Genomic DNA, 16531 nt, shown 5'->3' with positions numbered 1-16531 from the left:
ATGGTTAGACTCGGGAGAGGACGAGGTTTATTATTCTGCTATTTTTGACTGATTTCGAGACGTGGGCTCGGGGGCCGGGTTTTGGCCGATTTTGGATTTTTGGCCTATTTTTGTAGTTTTTATTGTGGAATTCGATTCTCTAGCCATGTTGATAATATTATTCTGATTATGGTTAGATTAGTAGCTTTTGGAGACCGAGTCAAAGGACGAGGACATCCCGGAGTAGGATTTTACGCTATTGAGGTAAGTAACAGTTTTAACTCTAGCTTTGAGGGTATACACCCGGAAAAAAATTGATATCCTGTGATTGTTTGTTTGTGATACCCACGCTAGGTGACGGGCGTGTGAGTGTGCACCGCGAGGGATTGAGACTTGGTCCGTCCCGTGATGTGTTTACTTGTTGTTGAACTTGTTTGCCTTCATGTTAGAGATCATGTTTACGCTTTATTCATGCTCACATTATTTGTACTAAGTCATAGAAATTATTGTACATGTTTACCTCAGTCTCTATTGTTTGCTAATATGCTGTGACACTTGATGTGGGTTGTGTTCCCTTATTTGTTAATGATGGTGAGGCCAGTGAGGTACATGATTGAGTGAGACCGATGGCATGATCGTGAGGATATTAATACCGTAGCGCGTGAGTTGTCCGCGTAGCACGTGAGTAACCGTGCGGGTCCAGGTATTAATACCATAGCGCGTGAGTTGTCCGCGTAGCACGTGAGTTGACCGTGCGGATCCAGGTATTGATATGATGGCCTGGTTGTGAGGATATTAACACCATAGCGCATGAGTTGTCCGCGTAGCACGTGAGTTGACCGTGCGGGTCCAGGTATTTATGCTATAGCGCGTGAGTTGTACGCGTAGCACGTGAGTTGACCGTGCGGATTCAGGTATTGATATGATGGCACGTGAGTTGTCCGTGCTTAGCGCTTGGGCTTTGGGTGCCCCTCTGAAGTCTGTACACACCCCTAGTGAGCGCAGAGTGTTGAGTGTATTGAGTGTTGAGTGTTGAGTGCTGAGTGATGGAGTGACATTGCTATGAGGTTGCATTTACTTTTGTTGTTGCTGCATTTATCTTTTAAATTTCTTTGTGGCATTTGTTGGTTTTATGGAATTTACCTGTTTATTCATGTTTATTATAAATTGTGAAAATAAATATTTGGACTGTTTTGCTTAGCTCGTCACTACTGCTCAGTTCCTTAGTTATTTTTGTTACTACTGAGTCGGTTGTACTCATACTACACCCTGCACTTTATGTGCAAATCCAGGTGAGTTAGAGCGCGGCGATCGTTGAGTTCAGGCCGACTTTAATTGGATACTGCAAGGTAGCTGCTAGCGTCCGCAGGACCTTATTACTCCTTTGTCGTTTCTTACTTTGGACAGTTAGACAATTTATATATCTTAGTTCATAGTTTTAGACGCTCATGACTTAGTGACACCTCGATGTTTGGGACTCGTTTCCGTATTTTATATTATTTATATTTAGAGTTGGTTTAGTTTATCAGGAATTAATTATTGGAAATATTTTATTAAATTCTTATAATCAAATTAGTAGTAATATTTTGGGAATAGGCTTGCCTTGTAACACGATAGGCACCATCACGACCATAGTTAGATTTTGGGTCGTGATAAGTTGGTGTCAGAGCCTAGGTTACATAGGTCTCACGAGTCATGAGCGGGTTTAGTAGAGTCTTGCGGATCAGTACAAAGACGTCTGTACTTATCTTCGAGAGGCTGTAGAACCTTTAGGAAAGCTTCACCTTCTTGAATTCTTATCGTGCGGTATTGATTCAGCCTGAAGTGTAACTCTTTGAATTCCTTCCACGCATTCGTATGCGCACATGAGTGCTCGGTATCAGTTTTGCATCGACGGATTGTGCTTCCTTGGATGAGGTGCGAGATGTGATTTCTGTGTGTATGTTGGGCCAGTCTGGGGGACTTGAGGCCGGGTTTTGTGTATTGCTGGAGTACGAAGATTTCGATTGTGTAAGCACGTGCCTATATGTCCGTTGGTGTCCCTATTAGCGGAATTTGTGATTTGATGGCTATGTGGCGAGTATGATTTGACTGCGAGATTGTGTTCAGATTGATCGAATGTGACGAGAAGGGTTTACTTGAGATGTAGCAAGGATTAATGGGTGTTTGATTGGTGACTTGATATCACTTGTTCAGGCTCTGTCTGATAAGAGGTTTATTACCAGCGTTTGGTTGTTTTGGGCAGCTGTTATGATTAGAAATCATCGTTGTGAGTGTTTGAATTATGTCGTATATCATGTGATTTCAGGTATGTTTTAGACTCGTTCAAGGACGAACATTTGTTTAAGAGGAGGAGGATGTAACGACCCAGTCGTTCATTCTGAGAGTTATAGCCCCATTTCCCCCATCTATGCTTATTTATGTGTTGTCAGCTGTGTTGAGTTGTATCGAGTTGGTAGGTTTGGGTTCAGAGTAGTTTTGGAGTGAAATGAACACTTAGTCTCTTAGTTAGAAAGCTAAGTTAGAAAAGTCAACCAGAAGTTGACTTATGAGTAACCGAATTCGGATTTGGATTTTTATAATTAGATTAGCTTCGTTGGGTAATTTTAGACTTAAGAGTGTGTCCAAAATGTAACTTGGAGGTCCGTGGTAGAATTAGGCTTGAATTGGCGAAAGTTTGAGGTTTAGAAGTTCTTAGGCTTGAATTCGAGGTTGATTTGGTATTTTGGAGTTGTTTTGGGTGTTTCGAAGGTTCGACTAAGTTCGGATAGTGATATATGACTTGTTGAAATTATTGGTTGAAGTCTCGAGGGCCTCGGGTGAGTTTCGGATAGGTTTGGATTGTGTTGCGCTCGTTTTTCTTATATTTCGACGCTGTTTCTTCAAGCATAAATGATATCATATTGAACAAATGAGCTCCGATTTCCTTTTTGATTGAAGCATTAGATCCATATCATAATTACGGACCCGTAGCAAAAAGAATCGTCGAATTTGGACATCGTATGAGGATTTTATGGTCATTTTACTAAGAATTAGGTTGCCAGATTTTTCAGATTAATTACGAAATTGCGACTGACGGCGTATTTAAAAATCAGCACTATTTGCAAATATTAAAACCTACATATCTCATTCATTAAAAGGTCAAATTGAGTGATTCAAAAGCCTAGCTTTATTAGAATTTCACAAGGAATCTATTGGAGACATAAAATATGAGTTTCGAGATCGTTTGGCATGAGAAACGAGGCAGAATAGTTGGCAGAAAAATATATAAAACTAGGATTTATTCATTCGATCGTATTTTGAGTTGGGGAGCTCTGATTTGGGCGATTTTGGAGGCGATTTTCACAATATGGATTGGGGTAAGTGTTCTCTACTCGGTTTTAGTTACATTTCATGAATCCATCTTCGTTTTTGGGGTTTGATTGTTGATTTCAAAGTGAAATTGAGAGAGTTAGGGTTTGAGTTTTGGAGAATTTTAAGTGAGGATTTGAGGGACCACACGAAATCCGATTTTGATGAATTTTATATGGTTAGACTCGGGAGAGGACGAGGTTTATTATTCTGCTATTTTTGACTGATTTTGAGATGTGGGTCAGGGGGCCGGGTTTTGGCCGATTTCGGATTTTTGGCCTATTTTTGTAGTTTGTATTGTGGAATTCGATTCTCTATCCATGTTGATAATATTATTCTGATTATGGTTAGATTAGTAGCTTTTGGAGACCGAGTCAAAGGACGAGGACATCCCGGAGTAGGATTTTACGCTATTGAGGTAAGTAACAGTTTTAACTCTGGCTTTGAGGGTATACACCCGGAAAAAAATTGATATCCTGTGATTGTTTGTTTGTGATACCCACGCTAGGTGACGGGCGTGTGGGTGTGCACCGCGAGGGATTGAGACTTGGTCCGTCCCGTGATGTGTTTACTTGTTGTTGAACTTGTTTGCCTTCATGTTAGAGATCATGTTTACGCTTTATTCATGCTCACATTATTTGTACTAAGTCATAGAAGTTATTGTACATGTTTACCTCAGTCTCTATTATTTGCTAATATGTTGTGATACTTAATGTGGGTTGTGTCCCCTTATTTGTTGATGATGGTGAAGTTAGTGAGGTACATGATTGAGTGAGACCTATGGCCTGATTATGAGGATATTAATACCATAGCGCGTGAGTTGTCCGCGTAGCACGTGAGTTGACCGTGCGGGTCCAGGTATTGATACCATAGCACGTGAGTTGTCCGCGTAGCACGTGAGTTGACCGTGCGGATATAGGTATTGATATGATGGCCAATTTGTGAGGGTATTAATACCATAGCGCGTGAGTTGTCCGCGTAGCACGTGAGTTGACCGTGCGGGTCCAGGTATTTATACCATAGCGCGTGAGTTGTCCGCGTAGCAAGTGAGTTGACCGTGCGGATCCAGGTATTGATATGATGGCACGCGAGTTGTTCGTGCTTAGCGCTTGGGCTTTGGGAGCCCCTCCAAAGTCTGTACACACCCTCAGTGAGCGTAGAGTGTTGAGTGTATTGAGTGTTGAGTGTTGAGTGCTGAGTGATGGAGTGACATTGCTATGAGGTTGCATTTGCTTTTGCTGTTGCTGCATTTATCTTTTAAATTTCTTTGTGGCATTTGTTGGTTTTATGGAATTTACCTGTTTATTCATGTTTATTGTAAATTGTGAAAATAAATATTTGGACTGTTTTGCTTAGCTCGTCACTACTGCTCAGTTCCTTAGTTATTTTTGTTACTACTGAGTCGGTTGTACTCATACTACACCCTGCACTTTATGTGCAAATCCAGGTGAGTTAGAGCGCGGCGATCGTTGAGTTCAGGCCGACTTTAATTGGATACTGCAAGGTAGCTGCTAGCGTCCGCAGGACCTTATTACTCCTTTGTCGTTTCTTACTTTGGATAGTTAGACAATTTATATATCTTAGTTCATAGTTTTAGACGCTCATGACTTAGTGACACCCCGATGTTTGGGACTCGTTTCCGTATTTTATATTATTTATATTTAGAGTTGGTTTAGATTATCAGGAATTAATTATTGGAAATATTTTATTAAATTCTTATAATCAAATTAGTAGTAATATTTTGGAAATAGGCTTGCCTTGTAACACGATAGGCACCATCACGACCGTAGTTAGATTTTGGGTCGTGACATATTCCTTTCTTCTTCAAGCAGTGAATCATTACATGCTGCAGTGATCTTTCTTTGTACATCTTCTAAGTTCACTCTTGCCTGTTCAATCTTCATATTAATGGTTCGAAATTGTTCATTATTCAGAGTTCTGAACAATGTCTTTAGTGCCTTCAACTTCAACCAAATGTTCTTCATCTTGCAAATAGCATGAGACTGTTTCCAAACGTTTTCCACAATTGCAGCAAAACTGTCATGCTCAGCCCATATGTTGAAGAATCTGAAAGGTATTTTGCCAGGTTTTGAGGCTGAGAAAAGAGTGAGTAGCATGGGTCTATGATTAGAAATGAATGGAAGACCATACTTAGTAATCACATGACCCCACTGCATCATCCACTCATAGTTACCAAATGCTCTATCAATCTTGCTGTTTATCATGTCTGCACCATACTGTTTGTTTGACCATATATAGTACTCTCCTGTCCATGTCAACTCATTTAAGCCTAAAGAGGTCACACACTCAGCAAAATCTTGGACTTCTGTATAAGTGATAGGATTACCCCTCAATCTATCCTTAGAGTACAACACAGCATTGAAATCCCCACACAGTAGCCAAGGTTTGGTAATTCCTACTGTTAGACCCTTTAGTCCATCCCACAATTGCTTTCTTTGCTCTACAGTATTATATCAATATATAGCTGTAACTTCACATTCTACCACCCCCATCCTATCCTGCACCAAACAATGAATAAACTGAGCTGCAACACTTAGTAAAGTAACAGTGTATCACTGGGGATCCCAGGTAAACCATATTCTCCCTTTTGAAGCATGCTGATAATTTGTAACAGAGTTCCACCCTGGAGTTACTCTTAGCATGATCCTACTAGCATTATGTGCTTTAACCCTTGTTTCAACTATAACTGCCAGCTTTATTCTTTGACTACTGATATACTTTTTTAACTCTGTTAAAAAATATCTCTTATTTACCCCTCTAATGTTCCAGAATAACCACTTCATTAGCAAGTCAGCTTTTGTCATCTTTATTTGCATTTGGAAATAGTTCTAATTTTATCTCAAAATGAAACATTTTCAAGTATGCACGGTTCAAAGAGTTTAGAAAATTGCCCCTTCGGTCATGAATCACTATTTTCGGTATTTGCAAGCAAATAGTAGTTTCTACATGAGTATCTGCAAAAATTGAAATTTAATATTTAATACTCATGTAGTTTCTACATGAGTATTTGCAGATATCGAAATTTAATATTTGTATTTCCATTATATATGAGAATTAAGTATTGTATTCTAAATAAAGGAAAATTAATGTCAATCAAGTAATATGATATACTAGTTTATGAGTTATGACAATTTACTTAATGCGAAATGTCGAGAAGATGCAATGAGTTTTGTACAAATTTAACAACATACACAACTTGACATGGTTATTCAGTTTATGAGTCCATTACTCAAATGGTTACTAAAATATTTCAAATTATCTGTTAAAGTCACTTTTCTTTCTTTTGTAACAACAAAGTCACTTAACGATGCTTGTACCACTCAGAAGGTCACTCAACTAGATTTTCCAAATGTTGGATTGCCAAATACCTATTTCCCTCTAAATTATAAATATTTATCTTCTTTTATTTTTTTTTTAACTTTTTAATATTATAATTTTTCCCTTTTTAATTTATATTATGGACTTACCTGTATAATGAATAAATTTATTTATAAATAAAAAGTATTTAAGCATATATAATGCTGGAATAACAAAACAATGAGTATAGTAAAAAAAATTAATTAGAATAATTTGTTCGTAATAATTTTTTATTAACAACAAAAATTCAAAAAATTATTTACACAATTGAGAATGAAAGAAATAAAGGTTGTAAAATATATATTCCATGCACGTAATATAAAAATAATTATTTAAGTAAAGATATTTTCATATATACATTATGTATTCTTGAAAATTATGCTCAATTATATTATTATTCCATCACTATATGAGCTGAAAACTAATTTTTTATATTTTATTATATAAATAAAATATATTTATTCTATTGGTAAGTCCACTAAAGAGAAAAAAAATTATATATCTAGAAAGTTAAAATAAGTTGATAATTTAGAGGGTAACAAGAAACGGATAAACTCTCCGACCCATATTTAATACGGATAAAAAATGGGTTATCTGGCAGATAATATAGTTATCCATATTATCCGTGGCTTATTGAATATGATCACTCTTGAGAAAAATTCCTAGTCTCCCAACCTTGAGGAGTCCCCAATTTGAGGCTTCACAAATGTAAAAGTTAAACCCATTAGTTATCCATGGTTATTCATTTTCTAAGTGGATGATATGGTTCTTATCCATATTTCGACCCGTTTTTAAAATGTTCATTATCCAACCCATTTTTTAATGAATAATATGGGTTGATAACTATTTTCTTTTAACTATTTTGCCACCTCTAATTCTGGCGTTTGAAGCTCAAATCATGATTAGAGTAATAACTTTGTAAAATTTGGGTGGTGAAAATCAAAGTAGACAGGTAACTCATCATTGTTAAACAAGTTTAAAGGAGTAGCTTTGAATTTTAAAATTAATTTGTATGAAAATTTTGGAGCGGTTGTCATGCAAAATCCAACAAAACACCGACTAGATTCCCTCAATTTTTTCATATCTATTCCAAACCACTATCGGTATTTTCAACAACCGCGTGTATACCACCAAGAGAGAAATATGAGAGAGTGACCCTTGGGGGATGGATCCGTATAGGGCTGTTCATTTGAATTGGATATCCGAAATTCGAATCGATCCGCTCAATTTCGGATTTCGAATATTTGGATTGGATTTCGAATTATGTTTATTAAAATTTCGGATATTCGGATCGGATTCGGATTGATATAATTTTAACCTTATCCGATCCGAAATCCAAAATTATTAGGGCATGTATAAATACTAAACTTTAATTTCGGATAGTCAGTACTTCCTTTAGATCTTCCTCCAAGTTATTACCTTTACAATTACTTGATTTAGCTATATTGGCACCATAGTACTTTCATAATTACAGAAACATGAATTTTTCTTGCTGCATTGCCTCTTTTACAAAGAAAATATACGTATGAGTTTGCAACTTTGAGGCATAACAACTCGTACCTCCAGAGAAATATTTTCTTAGAGATGCAATGCTTATAAAGGGATGAAAAGCAAATAGATGTTTGTATTAGCACAGAACACAGAAGAAGTAGATAAGGCAGATGCATTAGCCGATTAAATTAGCAATAGCCTTAATATTACGTATAATCCGATCCGAAATCTGAAATATTGATCCGATCCGATATTAATTCGGACCGGATTCAGATTGCATTTTGCAGAATCCGAAATCCGAAATGTGCTAAATCCAATTTGGTCCATCCCTAGATCAGTATCCACATGTTGCACGGACAACTCACATGCCACGCCGTTATGGCGCCGAACACACCGGCTAGGCAAGCCGAAACATGATAACGAAGGCAATATAATAACGAAATTCACAGAAATAGCATAAAACCGAGGTCTCACAACAATAAAAGAAAAACTGACTTGTTAAAACTAAGGAGGTTGTCTAAAAAATTTGAAGTCATTTGGTGGAAGACTTGTTTTGAACTAGAATTTCAACTAAAAGTCGCAGTTAACGACTTGTAATACAAATTTATACATTGTTCTACATTTTTATACATTATTATATATTTTATACAAAATAGATTCATTGCTTATATAGGTATTAGGCTGTAATTTCTGAGAATTTCCCATTATTTATTCATTTATTTTTCCTTAATAGAAACGAGATGTATGTTAATTAGTTGGACCATATAAGCACACATTTCCAAACGAAAATTCCAAAGAGGTTAGATTCTCCAAATTCTTGTAAAATTCTAAAGTCTCAACTCCGATGACATTACCATGGACTGGTCAATCCCTTTATAGGGGCCATCAATTCTAAACTAACATTGGCATATGCAAATCTTGAAAATCATAGAAAAAGAATGACACAAGAACCTTTTACCATCAGTTTAATAAATTCTTCATCTAGAGTATGATTTTCTATATAAACAAATCAAAAGTCAAGAATGTCAAAGTGCTTGAACTTTGTGTTCAACCCTTGAAATTGTCCAATCTTTTGGAAAGTAGCCAAAAAGGTTTCTTAAACCATCTCAATTGTCTACTATGTATAGCTTATCTGTCTGTATTTATTGAAAAATATTTTATTACTTCCCCGCCCACAAAAAGTAGTCTTTTGGCAATGCAAATTTATTTCAAAATATTTGAGTTCAAAAAAAAAGTTACTATTTATTGGTAGTACTTTTTTTAGTGTAAATTAGTAAAATAGTAATTAACTAAAATTTAACAAAAGATATTTTAGATAAATTTTGATTAATGCTATTAAATATTTTTCTTAAGAAAGCTGCAAAATCTTCAAAAAAAAAGGCTTATATGAACCAGAGGAAGTACCATATGCTCCAAATAGTAACTACTCCCTCTGTCTCAAATTATTTATCGTGTTTCTCTTTTACACGCCCCTTAAAAAAATACTATTAATTAGAACGAGTTTGGATTATTTTACCCTTATTTATATCTTATGATATAATCTCTCTTTATTGAATGAGTTTGGATTATTTTACCCTTATTTATATCTTATGATATAATCTCTCTTTATTGAATATTTACCCTATTTAAGTACTATCTCCATCTTCAAGAACAATTTGTTAATGGTAAAATAAAAAAATATAATTTATTTAGTCTTAAACTTCGAAAATGATAAATAATTTAAGATAATTATTTTTAAAAATCATGACAAATAATTTGAGATGTAGGAAGAAATATTTTTGTAATTTAATAAAGGAAAAATACTAGTAGTGGGATTTAGTATGGGTATTTGTGCAATTATTTTGTAGTATTCCCTAGAAAACAGTTCCCCCCAAGTCCCAAAAAAATAAACAGTGAATAATGAACTTTTTGTCTTCGTTGAAGAAACCACACATGGAGTAGTGGGGATAAGGTATTAGTGTCTATAATCAAATTGTACTTATTGTAGTGAAGAAAGCAAATGACATAATAGAGAGGCTGACAAGTAAAGTGAATTTTGTACCTGGAGAAGTAGGGACACATCCATTGATTTTGTTTGCCACGTCAAAATAAATTCATCATCAGTATTAAGAGATTATTTCCATTGTTTCATCGATTACCTATTGTCTTTTATTAGCACAAGTATTAAGTAATTATGTCCGTCAAAATTAGGACATATAAAAAAAATCAAATAATATTCTTTTACGTCCACTAAATTTTGAATCTGAAACTTTATGGTTATTCTTATTTAATAAACAAAAACTTATTTATTACCTTTTTTGTTTCTAATCTTATCTTTGCTATAATTACTGAAGTAAGACGTTTAAAGAGAAACGAAAATAAAGAACTAATAGTACTTCTATAGTAAAATATTATTAAATATATTCTTTAAAAGATGTACAAATACTTTAAAAAACAAATAATCTAAACTGGGTTGAGTATATTACTTCTCCTTAGATTTATGGTGTTGTTGCCCATTGCTCCTCCATGCTTTTGAGTTTTGAATTATAATTAAAATCATTTTGTTTTCCAAAAGCTCGAGTGCTACTCTTTGATTGGAGAAAAGTTACTATTTAGTTCATGGATTTAATCCTCAATAACGTAACAAAATTGAAAGCAAGTTAGACCAAATTTGATAAAAGTTGGACTTGTTATTGTAGTAATGTAGGTGTTTTAATTCTTCTTTACAAAGCAGGAAAAATCTTGTGATTTTATAGTGTTAGTGCTAAATAACAAATTAAACAACGTAAGTTTCGTCTTTTAGGGCTAAAAATGCACTACCAAGTACCAACAGAAAGTGGTTTTCACGTTCATAAGATTTTAGTCTTTTAAAAATACAACAAAATAAAAAATGATATTTCTTGTGAAATACCCAAATTATTAAGGAAACTAATAAATAAATAAAAAAGAAAAAACATGAAGAGAATAAAAGAAAGATTGAGTGATTTTATTTTGTGTCTCACACAACTTACACTAGTTGTATGAGACCTCTTTTTATCTCACATAGTTGTTGACCCATCTCTTACACATCTGAGTCCACAAAATTCTGGGACCACACAGTTGTGAGACAAAAAAGAGGCCTCACACAACTATTGTCAGTTGTGTGAGACACAAAATAAAATTTTTCAAGAAAGATTGAGAAGAGCACTTTCTTTAATGTAGCCGTACTTTTTCTTTTTTTCTTTTCTTTGTGATTAGATATAAAAAGCAAGAGACAATTTTCTAGAAATCTAATTAGTTTTAGCAAGATATATAAGCAATCTTTACCCCGAAAGACAAGGGATACTGTTAGCGTGTCTCAATATCACAATAGTTTAACGTGCAACATAAGAAAACCACTGGAGAATATTGTAATATAATATGCTTTCACCTTATTATCTACTGTATTTTTTCCCTCCACGACTTACTTATCCTATATTAAAATAGGTAGCATTTTTCGACTAAGTATACTGAAGGAACTGTTGCTGATTATCACCTGATGTTAATGCTTAAATTTTTCTTATAACACTTGAAGGGGAGCCTGTGGGTAACTGGTAAAATTGCTGTCATGTGACCAGGAGGTCACGGGCGAGCCGTGGAAACAACCTCTTGCAGAAATGCAGGGTAAGGCTGCGTATAATAGACCCTTGTCTTTCATGTGACCAGGAGGTCACGGGTTCGAGCCGTGAAAACAACCTCTTGCAGAAATGCAGGGCAAGGCTGCGTATAATAGACCCTTATGGTCCGGCCCTTCTCCGGACCCCGCACATAGCGAGAGCTTGGTGCAACAAACTACCCTTTTACTTGCATGCAACTCAATTATTTCTAATTGAGTAATTAGATAAGATAGCTCGAGTCGATAACCTAAACACGCGAAGTAAATGACTTTGGTAATTGACAAAGGTTGAGGGACTTGTTTTTAAGTTATAGGTTCGAGCCATGAGCCAAACGAACTAACTCTAGTATTTAAGCGGAGAATGCTAGTGGAGCAAGCCATCATCCTCGAGTTTCGAAGGGTGCAGTTGGCTGGCTAGTATATCATCTACCTACATATCATCAAAACTTCAACTTCTTAATAATAATAATAGTAGCCAATTTCTCCAAAGAGAAATGACTTCGGTAAATAAAATACCAACACGAGAACATCAAACATCATATAGCACGTAGGCAAACGGATCAAGAACACAGAGACAATGAAGGGCACAAGTCAGAGCCATTGAAGAAATCGGAACCTTTTTTTGAGTAAACAAGGGATAGACATTCTGCACATTATATAAGACAGAGAAATAGGATGAACGAGGACAAATTACAAATTGCATGAAGATGTCCACCAGACCAGCACAAATAACAACTTACACACTGGAGCCATTCTAGCACTTGACAGGGGCTGCAATGAACTTGCAAAGATGCTCCGCTTTTGATGCCTTATACCATCTGTATCTAAGAGAGACCAGAAGACAAGTGGCGAACTTATAGGGAGATGGACAGAGCTTAAAGCTAATGAATCATGCTTCACTTCACATAACCTTCAACAAAGGCTCCTAGATTTTATTAAGCTTTTCGGCAACAACCACAGGATTTGCTTTAGCTATAGCATCCCGACCAGCATTCTTATAATCAAATGGGCATTCATGTTTGTCCGAATAACGATGAACTGCACAGAAAAGATTGCCACACTTGCAGTTGAAACCTGTTAAACCCACACGCTTGCGGCAAGTATTGCACCTACTTGGGCCTTCTTTTGGCTTCATCTCTGAACTCGAGGCTAATTCTGCAGAAGCTTCTACGGGGACGGCCTTTAATTCCCCCGAGCCAGTTTGCACATCAATGACAGCAGCAACAACAGGCTCTTTGTCATTACCGCTTGAGCTTCCATTTACAATGTTGTCAAAGGATGCAGCTGCAAGTTTAGCTTGTTCCTGCTTCAGTATCATGTCCTTGTGACACTTGGAACACATATTCATGGTGGCCGCACTACCAAAAAATCCACAGTTGTTAACACACAGGATGGGGCCTTCTCTAGCCTGGCAACCTGTCTCTTTTGAAGACTCCATTTCTGCTATAAGCCTGCCACTTGCCACATTATAAGCTCATTATGTGCATCGATGCATCATGAAACAATAAAGTACATGCAGATCCCATATCAAAGGGACTCTGCAATTATTAAATATCTAACTGTTTGCACCATTGCTAGATATATGGTCTATGACCACAAGAACACTTTAAACAATGAACCCCAACTAAAATATATCACCAAATAAGTGCTTTGGCGTTATAGCAACAATAAATTGAATTCGACACAATAATCGAAAGAGTTAATTAATAGAGGCAAATAGTGAAAAGAAGCAGCTCTGACAACCCCCCCCCCCCCTCCGGACTTTAGAAGATGTCAGAGAAAAAGAAGTAACAGTTTGGAGGAAACCATTTTATATATTTTTAGACCCCTCATTTAAGGAGTGCTTAAGCCCTTAAGCTCAAAAGAGCTTAGTGAGGGCGATTTGCTTAAGCTGCGCTCAATGTAGGCAAGGCACTAAGGCGCGCCCCTTTTTGCCCGTGAGTTCTATCTTGAATTGAAACGGTGCTAAACAATAAATAGAATCAGCAAAGAGATATATTAAATGTTAGAAAACATTACGAATGAATTTGTTAATTTTTCCTTGCATTACAGATATATTTTTATTTTTTTCTTTGCGCCTTTTTTTTAAAACTAAAGCTCACACTTTAATTACGCTTTGTACTTAAAGCCCCAATAAACTTGAGGTGCGCTTTTTAAAGCTTTTCACCTTTGAAGAAAAACACAAGTCAATTACAATGCAACTTGATACTACACCCCAAAAATATGCTTAGAAGGTGCTAGGTCAACTCACTGTTAAGATGTGCCATCTACCCTAGACTCTCTCTTACAAGTCCACCTTGCTAGATCATTACCTGTTTCATCTGATTGAGCGACACGCCCAATATTTAGCAAATAGATTTACATAGGAGACAGTTGAATTGTTGTCAACTGTAACAATAGTAGATTATCATAGACTCCTCTATCCCATACAATTTGCCACGTTCACTTTTTTACCCAACTTAATAAATGCTAAAGGTACTTAATACAATTTTCATATTTCCCAACATACCAAATTAATAAGAAAAGTTGAAAGTTTTATATGTTCTAACTAACTTATATAGGGAGGGTAGCATTGAAAAAAACTGCCAACTTCTCAAAAAGGTGACACAGTTTTGGGGCATGCAACAAAGGCAAGAGTGACAAATGAAAAGTTCTTTTTATAAACAATTATAACTTCTGTCCAGGGGAGGCATACCTTTCTCACATAGGTCGAGAGAGTTCAACATCAAGCATTCAACAGAATACATCATATCTATAATACCGTCAACTCAATCTTATAATTTCTTTTCTATGATACCCATTTAACTGACAGTCACTGAAACAATTTCAAGGGAGTCATAAAACATCAAGCACGAGAGATGGTGACGAGCTAGTAGCCTTTCAGATTCATTTTTTCTCTATCAATTATTTCAAGTAAATGATACTTCTTTAGCATCGAATATCATTAGTTAGTCCACACAGGATAAGGGTGTTGCTACTGACAGAAATGTAACTGGTAAAAGATCCAGGAGTTTTAGCTTCATACAACAACTTAATTTTTCGACAAATACAGTAGTACTATCTTACCACCTTAAACCATAGAATGTATTTAGAGACTGGTTCGTTGCAGGCAAAGAACACATGTATAACCTAGATATTCCAGTATATTAAATGACCATCCTTTACTGGTCACTCTTTGTCATAGTGGTCAAGGAAGTTTTCTTCACGCCATTAGGTCAAGAGTTTAAGGCTGGTAAGTCGGAAACAAAAAAAAATGACCATCCAAGACCAGGCCACAACTTTATGTTGATAAACTGCTTAATACTTCTCAATCAGATCAACTATTAATTTAACCGAGTTAGATCAGGTGCTTACATGGGAAGCATAATGAAACCCAAACGAAAACTCTAACCAAATGCACTTAAGTTCAACTATTTCTCCACCTAGATTACACCACAAGCTCTCAAAATTATGCAACAAAGATACAAAGACTTCGTTAAAAAAGCTAAAGCAAAACAAAAGAAGCTAAATGCTCATGGCGCTATCTCAATAATTTTTGATAACCAAAATATATAAAAGCAGTGGCACTATTTCAATAATTAACCAAGGGAAATTACAAAAGGGGAAAAAACACATAATCTAACATTCAATGCCACAGTTCAGCAAAAGGCTGGACCATATAAAGACTACAAGTACTTCAGATGATTCAGATAACATCCAAACTTCTCAATTTTAGTAAATTCATCACAATTACACCTAAAACAATGAAATTTAGCTATATATCACTTGAGTCTGCATATTGATATGCAAAAAACATAGAAACTTTAAGACAATTTAGTCCTTCAGTTCATTATTATAAAAAAATAAAAAATAAATTTAAAAAAAAAAAAAACAACCCTTCACCTAAAAACATCACAGAATAGCACGAAAACCCAATATAACAAATATCAAATCTAACAGATTAACCTAAAGATCACTTTTTTAGCATACAATACACGCTTAATTTTCTACGTGGATCAAACATAAATCAATACAAAAGATATACAAATATTTTTTTTAAGAAAAATCTCACCGGTCAATCGAATCAAACGCTTTCCCTGATATTTCGAGAAAAATTAAAACTCAGAAAAATTACTTTTCTCCTTCCACAAACAAAAACCGAACAATTTCCCAAAAGATAAACAATTAGATCAGAAATTACATAAATCAGAATTAGAAGCTCCAACAAAAAGGAAAAAAATCAGAAATGGCTAATAATAAAATACCTTAAACCAAAAGAGATAATCGGAGAAATCGAGAGGGGAATAAATTGAGAGGATTATTAGAAATAGAGAGATTGGGGGCTGAAAGGGGAAAAAAGGCAAGAGAGAACGATTGAATTGTTGAATTAATTTTTTTTATTTTTTTCTTTATGGCTATTATGAGTCCTATACGGAGTATTTAGAACTTAGCTTACTTTTTCTCTATCAAAACTAATACACCCTTGATAAACGTCATTTTTACCTTTTTGCCATTCCCTTTTCGTTACGGAGATTTTTTTTTCGACTTTCGTTATAGAGAAGCAAGCTAATTAATTATTACTACTAGTATTAATTTGAAAAGATATCATTCAATCCTCTTTGTAACAACTTTTAGATATTATTTGACCGTTATAAATAAACATAATAAAAAATTAACTTTTTACTTTTTTAATATTACATATATAATATAAAAAGTATTTAAAAAATAAGCATATTTTAA

General features: G+C 35.2%; 1 protein-coding gene across 2 annotated transcripts; it reads right to left on the bottom strand.

Moving 5' to 3' along the window:
- Window positions 12339-16231, bottom strand: LOC109223237 (zinc finger A20 and AN1 domain-containing stress-associated protein 8-like). Of its 2 annotated transcripts, none has more exons than XM_019387462.1 (2): window positions 16057-16231; window positions 12339-13269 (listed from the first exon to the last, which is right to left on the bottom strand). In XM_019387462.1, the coding sequence occupies exon 2, from the start codon at window positions 13248-13250 to the stop codon at window positions 12738-12740; it is 513 nt and encodes a 170-aa protein (XP_019243007.1). In that variant the 5' UTR covers window positions 13251-13269; window positions 16057-16231; the 3' UTR covers window positions 12339-12737. The 2 variants fall into 2 exon arrangements, with proteins under 2 accessions (XP_019243007.1, XP_019243006.1); XM_019387461.1 differs by having other exon boundaries at window positions 12339-13263; window positions 16057-16230.

This window comes from Nicotiana attenuata, chromosome 3 (assembly GCF_001879085.1).
Source record: "Nicotiana attenuata strain UT chromosome 3, NIATTr2, whole genome shotgun sequence".
In the NCBI taxonomy this organism is placed as follows: Eukaryota; Viridiplantae; Streptophyta; class Magnoliopsida; order Solanales; family Solanaceae; genus Nicotiana; species Nicotiana attenuata.
The sequence above is the reverse complement of the archived record's forward strand: the minus strand, read 5'-3'. Positions and strand labels throughout refer to the sequence as shown.